At 46.0% G+C, this 7,410-nt stretch overlaps 1 protein-coding gene across 1 annotated transcript in view; it reads right to left on the reverse strand.

Annotated features, from left to right (window-relative positions):
• Nucleotides 1-414: 414 nt before the first annotated feature.
• Nucleotides 415-7,410, reverse strand: part of Tbc1d25 (TBC1 domain family member 25) — a 23,168-nt gene continuing 16,172 nt past the window's right edge. The window contains exons 4-6 of the mRNA XM_021153067.2: nucleotides 2,596-2,723; nucleotides 2,262-2,450; nucleotides 415-2,009 (exon numbers count right to left, since the gene is read on the reverse strand). Of these exons, the coding sequence (XP_021008726.1) occupies nucleotides 648-2,009; nucleotides 2,262-2,450; nucleotides 2,596-2,723 (1,679 nt within the window). The 3' untranslated portion in view covers nucleotides 415-647. The remainder of the gene's footprint in view (nucleotides 2,010-2,261; nucleotides 2,451-2,595; nucleotides 2,724-7,410) is intronic.

Consider the following 7,410-nt stretch of genomic DNA (forward strand, 5'->3'; position numbering starts at 1 on the left):
GGCTGGAATCCATATTTTTAACTCCTGAGCCGCCATCCAGCCCCAAGAACCTGACTTGTATCATTATCTTGCAAGTACTTAGGCAAATTCTTGTAGGGCCCACGTTTTCTCTGCTTGATTTTTTTTTTTAACTATATTAGTGATGTGGAACAGGCAAATATGCTGAAATGGTTAAGGCAGGATGGAAAGCTAGCTTAGGGCTCTGAGCATGGCATAGTCCCACAAGCTGGTTCCCAAGTGCATGGAAAGCTAGAGGAGTCCCTGGGCTGGGCTCATCAATAACTGATCTCTGACAACTATTCTTGTGGCAGAGAAAGCAGGAACCACTCTACATCAACTGAAGTATTCCAGTTGCATCAACTAAAGAGGCCCCAGTAACTTTTATAACATTCAAGAAATAGAGAAATACACATACCACAGTGACCTTTGTATATGGAAAGTATAGTTTAGAAACAACAAAAACAGAACGAGGCTGTGGCCTCTGTGGGGCAGTGCCAACGCTGAGCCACACATACTCAAACCTGGGGAGAGAGGGCCTCAGGCTCCAACATGTCTGGGGATGGCAGGCAGGGAATAAGGTCTCATGTGTAGGCCCTCATGGCAAAGAATGGAGTACCATTGGGGTTGGAGGGTTGGAGGGAGTATAATCAAGATGGAGCTGTGGCCTCAGCCCCCTCCTCAGAGTCCCACACTTCAGACTGTAGGTAATCAGCAAAGAGTGCCTTAGCCCTACGCAAGACACGCCCTAGATGGTGTTTACGAACCAGGCGGTCAAAATGCATGGCTAGCTCATTGTAATCCAGCCCATTGCGCATGATGTGGTCACGATGCTCCAGCAGGATAGCCAAGCAGAGGAAGAGCATGAATGGGTTCCCTCGGCCAAACTCCTGGGGTGGGGGAAGGCCCATTGGAGGTGGAGGTGGTACAGGCTTCCCAGGGTCTCTGGGAGAACCTACCTCTTGCATTAAGGGGGATCCTACAGCTATGTCACCAGAAGGAGAAGCCTCCTGGGTAGATGGAGGAGATGACGAAGATGGGGAATCGGGCCGAGAAGAGGTGGAGAGGAGTGGATCTGGGGAATTCAGCAAGGGCTCAGAGAGGGACTTAGAGCTAATGAGAGTAGCTGGGTGGGATAGTTGGACCAGATGGTCCTTCCTGGGACCCATGTTATCCCTGAGTTGTTGGAGACCATCCAGACTGGCTTGTCTTAGGAGACGACCCCCACCACTAGGTCCCTGGCTAGATGCAGCTAAGTGGACAACAGCATCTTCAAAAGCACTGCTTCCTCCACCAGCAGGCCTCAGCATGTGCCTCTGACGTACTGGCCGTCCCCTGTGGCTACCAAAGCCAGTGTCTGCTACTTGGCTGGGAGGTCCGACGAGCTCCACTTCGTGTTCAGGAGGGTCAGGGGGCAGTGAACTCCAGGTGACTTCTAGCATTCGAAGAGCATCATCGAAGGCGAATTCACGCTTGAGCTCCAGCAGCAGCCAGCGGTAACAGAAAAAGAGGTCGTCGGCACCTGCTTCTTGCAGGTACTGATAGAAGTCTGGGTCAGCATGTCTCAATAGCAGCTTGAGGTGGGCAAACTTGGTGGCCATGGCACGGCCATCAGGGTGGAAGTTGGCAGCTAAGCGCTTCATGATGCCACAGAAGCATACAAAGGCATGGCCTTCATGGTCCATGACAGCAAGAATTGGTGAGGCCAGGTCACTCATCCCCTGGCAGTATGATACCTGTGGATGGGTAACGGCATAGGTGGTGAGCAAGTCATGAAGGGCCCGTAGGTGTGGGCCATCCTCAGGCCCTGCATAGTAGGGATGGGCTCGGTCTGTGCGGAGCACATCCTTGAGGACTGTGCTGCGGATGAATTCCAGGTCCTCAGGGTTCACTCGCTGGGCCCACTCACTTTTGAGCTGCTCATACTCGCGGCTCTTACGTTTCATGTAGTCCATCCGCTCACGGCCAGTCAGCCCATCTGGGTACACATTCAGGAGGTACCGCCATACTACCTGCCAGAGACAGAAGAGATGGGGCTGAGTTTCAACTAGTGAGCTGCCGTATGTACCCATGTTTGTCAACTAGTTACCACCCATCTCTTGTGACCTCTGTCCTCCTTGTGATAGATCTGCCTTCCTGCCACTGAGACATACCTGACACAGACCCTCCTTCCCTGGGATTTCTCTATCCCACCTATGACTGTGTTCTACTGAATTTTTGATGATAGAGTGTGCTGGGCTCGGTGACTGACTGAGGTGGCTCACTTTTCGAAGTGAAGGCTCCACACCGCCGTGGTAGATCCTCAAGCGCAACTCCTCAGGCCGGGAGAGCTGACCTTCATGATTCAGGTACGTGTGGAACTCAGCATCACTCAGGGGGGGCTTAAAAGGCTTGACATCTTCCCCATAAGACCAACTCAGCACCTGCTGGACCTTAGACAGTGTACGACCCACCTGGGAAGGAAGAAGGAAAAGAAGCTACAGGTCCCCTGTGTAGGACAGGGCAGGCATCAACCAGCGGGCTCTGGAATGGTCTTATCAGATAAGCCCTTCCCTTCAACCACAGCTGGAAACCACACCCCCAAGTCTCCGAAATCACCTGAGAGAGGATGGACTGTGTAAAAGGCAAGGCAGCTGTCGTCAGTGATGATCGCTTCTCAGCCAGTAGCACATCAGATCCAATGACATCTTTGGGGCTAATTATGTCCCAGTCTTCCAGCAATGGGCCTGAGCACACAGAATAAAGAACTATGAGAACAGGGATGTGAACCATGTGAACCCAGATTACGGGGCTGGGTTCCTTTCTAAAAGCTTAGCTACCTGCAGGGCAACAAGCAGCCTCTATTTCCTCCTCCCTGTTTCATCCAAATAATAATAATAATAATAATAATAATAATAATAATAATAATAGATTACCCATGATCTGTCTTACATGGGAACTATTTCACAAAATAGCTGGGAAGTCTTTAATATTTTAATGATTTAAGTAACATTTAAACAATAATATCTATTGAACCTGGCAGTTACTCTGGAGACCAAGGTAGGAAGATCAGGAGTTCAAGGTCAGTGCCTGGGCTATATAATAAGACTCTATATCTCATTAAAAAAATACTTGAAGGCCTGGTAGTATATTGCCTTTAATCCCAGAACTTGGGAGTCAGAGGCAGACAGATCTCTGAATTTGTAGACAGCCTGGTCTACAAGTGCGTTCCAGGACATAGTGAGATCCTGTCTCAAAATAAAAACAAACACAAACAAACAAACAAACAAATCTTGAGGACCAGTGAGGTAGCTCAGTGAGTAAAGACACTTGCTACCAAGCCTGATAATCTAGTTTAGTATCGAACATACTTGGAAGAAATTGTTCTTTGATCTTCACAATGCACTGTGATAATGTGTACCCCTGCCCCCAATAAAAACAAATCCGTTCCTTATACTCAGTTCTATGGAAATACTAGCTATATATATCATTTTTTAAAAAAAGATTTATTTATCAGACACCCCAGAAGAGGGCATCAGATCTCATTATGGATAGCTGTGAGCCACCATGTGGTTGCTGGGACCTGAACTCGGGACCCTTGAAAGTGCAGTCAGTGCTCTTAATCGCTGAGCCGTCTCTCCAGCCCTTTAAATATATATTTTTTGTGCCTGGAGGTAATAGTCCTGGGGAATCCAAACCCAGGTGTCACATGCGATCTCTACCCAAGTGCTCTACTGCTAAGCTCTATCATGAGACTTTCTACAAAACAACTCTTTAAGACAGTGTTTCATTAAGTTACCCAGGCTGGCCCTGAACTTATTCTAGTCCTGGCAGGCTTTGACCCTCTTGCTGCCTCAGCCTCACGAGTAGCAGGAATGAAAGGACTACAGACATGTGCCACCACCTTCCTTGGCTTTCTTGGTAGCTCTGATGAGGAAACAGGCCTATAGATATTTGTTCAAGGCTCCATACCTAGGGAATAGAAGAAGTGGAATATGAAGCCTGTGCCCTAAGTCTGTGAGCCAACACTCCTCATCTTACATTCATGATAGTGTTCCCCACTGAAATGATAGGAAATGCTACTGCCATTCTTCCTTGACAAAAAAAGACCAGAGGTTTGGAAAAACTAGTTAGTGACCAAGATTCTACAGCTGGGAAATGGTAGGTTTCCATTGCTAGGAGCACAGCCCCATTTACCTTTCCCCAGAGGCCAGTCATATCTTAGAACAAGGGTTAGTGAGGAAGTATGCTGTATGTGTTAGACAAAGGACTAGCTGCTCCTGGCCCTACCTATCTACCTTCTCTATCATTATTCCCCCTTGAGTCCTTTTCCTTTTTAAATTAAGTATTTTAAGTTAGCATACAAAGTAATGGGCTTCATTATGAGGTTTCCATAAACATGGATCAAAATCCTTTCTTCTTATTCATCCCCACCCTGTTTGTTGCCCTCCCCTATTCTTTATTTATTTTCTTTTTTGGTTTTCCGAGACCGGGTTTCTCTGTGTAGCCCTGGCTGTCCTGGAACTCACCCTGTAGACCAGGCTGGCCTTGAACTCAGAGATCCGCCTGCCTCTGCCTCCCAAGTGCTGGGATTAAAGGTGTGTGCCTCCATACTCAGCTGCCCTCCCCTATTCTTACCTCCTCTCACTGGTCCTCTTCTGTTTTAAGCCACATGTATTCCATTATCACTACCCCTTCCCTTAAGATGTCTTCCTCAGTCTGGAGAGATGGCTCAGCAGTTAAAAGCACTGGATGTTCTTCCAGAGTTCATTTCCCAGCAACCACATGGTGGCTCACAACCATCTGTAATGGGATCTGATGCCTTCTTCTCGTGTTTGAAGACAGCGACAGTGTACTCATATGCATAATTAAAAGAATAAGTAATTCTTTTTTTTTTTAAACCTCTTTGTCAACACAATTCTCCCCTTCAAGTATGTGGTTGCAGCAGCAATGGCCACCTAAGGGTAAGTTCAAGAATCCTTGTTTATTTATTTTTTCTTTAAAATTAAAAATAAACTGGGCAGTAGTGGTGCATGCCTTTAATCGCAGAAATCAGGAGTCAGAGACAGGTGGAGTTCAAGGTCAGCCTGGTCTACAGAGTGGTTCCAGACCACCCAAACTGACAGAGAAACCCTGTCTTAGAAAAAATAAATAAATTTATGTGTATGGGTTTTTGCCTACATGTATGTCTGTGCACCATATGCATGCCTGGTGCCCAGGGCGCCCAGAAGAGAGGGCATGAGATATCTCAGGACTGGAATTATAGTCCAGTTGTGAGCAGTCATGTGGGTATTGGGAACTGAACCTGGATCTTCTGGAAGAGCAGCCAGTGCTCTTAACTGCTTAGTCATGGCTCCAACCCAGGAAGATTTTCCTTTCCTTTTACTTTTAATTATGTGTGAGTATATCTTTATGGAGGTATATGTACCTGTAGAGTCCTACTGAACCCTTGGATTTCCCTGGAATTGTCGAGATTGTGAACCACCATATGTGGATGCTAGGACTTGAACTCAGGTTCCCTGAAAGAATAGCAAGCACTCCTTCATAGAAGCGTTTATTTTATTTTGAATGATGTACATAGGTGTGCTGTGTTGGGTTATGTGCATGTGAAATGGAGCTGCACTCGGCATTCAGAAGAGGATCTCATATGCTCTGGAACTGGAGTTAGCAGCAGTTGTGAGCCCCTGACAACTAACCCCTGGTCCTCTAGAAGAGCAACATGCTGCTCTTAAGCACTCAGCCAGCTCTCCAGTCCCATTTCTTAAATTAAAAAATTACATTTAGGGGGCTGGTGAGATGGCTCAGCGGGTAAAGGCACTGACTGCTCTTTCGAGGGTCCTGAGTTCAAATCCCAGCAACCACATGGTGGCTCACAACACCCATAATGAGATCTGACGCCCTCTTCTGATGTGTCTGAAGTCAGCTACAGTGAACTTATGTATAATAATAAATAAATCTTTATTTTAAAAAATTACTTTTATTGCTAAACAAGGTAGTGCATGCCTTTAATCCCAGCAGGAGGCAGGAAAATTTTTTTTTGAGTTCAAGACCACCCTGGTCTACAGAGCAAGTTCCAGGCCAATCAGGGCTACAAAGAGAAACCCTGTCTCAATAAAACAAAACTAAACAAAATGATTCATTTCCTGTGTAGGTACATGTATGTGCTATGGTGCAGGACAACCACATGGTGGCTCATAACCGTCTGTAATGGGATCTGATACCCTCTTCTGGTGTGTCTGAAGACATTAACATTGTAGTCATATACATGAAACAAATAAATCATATATATATATATATATATATATATATATATATAGAGAGAGAGAGAGAGAGAGAGAGAGAGAGAAGGTCTCACTGTAACCCAGGCTGACTTGGAACTTGATTCTGTGGCTCAGGCTAGCCTTGAACTCATGGTAATTCTTATACTTCAGTTTCTTGAGTTCTAGGATTATAGGCATGAGCCTCCAGGTCCAAAAATCTTAATAGACGTCAACTGACATTACAGTGTTGCAAAAGCTAACAATGTCCAATGACCATTCCATTATGCTGATAATTATATGAAACAAATAGTTACAGGAGACAAAGCAACTTCTATTTAAGTCACTATCATCTGCAGGCCAATGGTACCCCTAAGCATCATTTTCACGGACTCAGCCCTTTCCTGCATAGAGCTGCAGGGGAAGCGAGGCCGTGACTAGATACCACTATCTCTCCGTGTATGTCCCTGAGCATATTCCAAAACAATAGTCACGAAGGAGAGGCAGAGATCTGCTCCCAGCACAGCTGTTCCATTTTGCTTCATCTGTTCAATTGTCAAAACCTGACTGGTCCCTGCTCCCCCAATTCCCTCAGTCCTCAAGTCCAAATCATTGCCAAGCCCCCGTGGCTTATCTATACAAACCTATATTAGCCAATCTATATAACATACCTAGTTTTTCATCCACTTTGTGATCCCATCTGAGTCACCACCGCAGAGACCTTAGACTGCTTCTTTCTTTCTGTCCCAGCCCCTAACAGCCTCCAGTGTGGTCTCGCTAAGACATTAATCAGAGCATTAAAACACTTTCCAGGTGAGACTGTACCACTTACTGAATTAAGAAGCTACTGGACCTGGTCTACAAAGTGAGTACCAGGACAGCCAGGGCTACACAGAGAGACCCTGTCTCAGAAAGCCAAAAAAAAAAAAAAAAAGAAGAAGAAGAAGAAGAAGAAGAAGAAGAAGCAAAAAAAAAAAAAAAAAAAGAAGAAGAAGAAGAAGAAGCTACTGGAAGACAAAGAATTAAGGTTATATGATGCAAGTGAAAAAGTCAAGAGCCAAGCCAGGTGTGGTGGCGTACACCTTTAATCCCAGCACTCGGGAGGCAGAGGCAGGTGGATTTCTGAGTTCGAGGCCAGCCTGGTCTACAAAGTGAGTTCCAGGACAGCCAGGGCTAT

The sequence above is a fragment of the Mus caroli genome, chromosome X (assembly GCF_900094665.2).
Source record: "Mus caroli chromosome X, CAROLI_EIJ_v1.1, whole genome shotgun sequence".
NCBI lineage: Eukaryota > Metazoa > Chordata > Mammalia > Rodentia > Muridae > Mus > Mus caroli.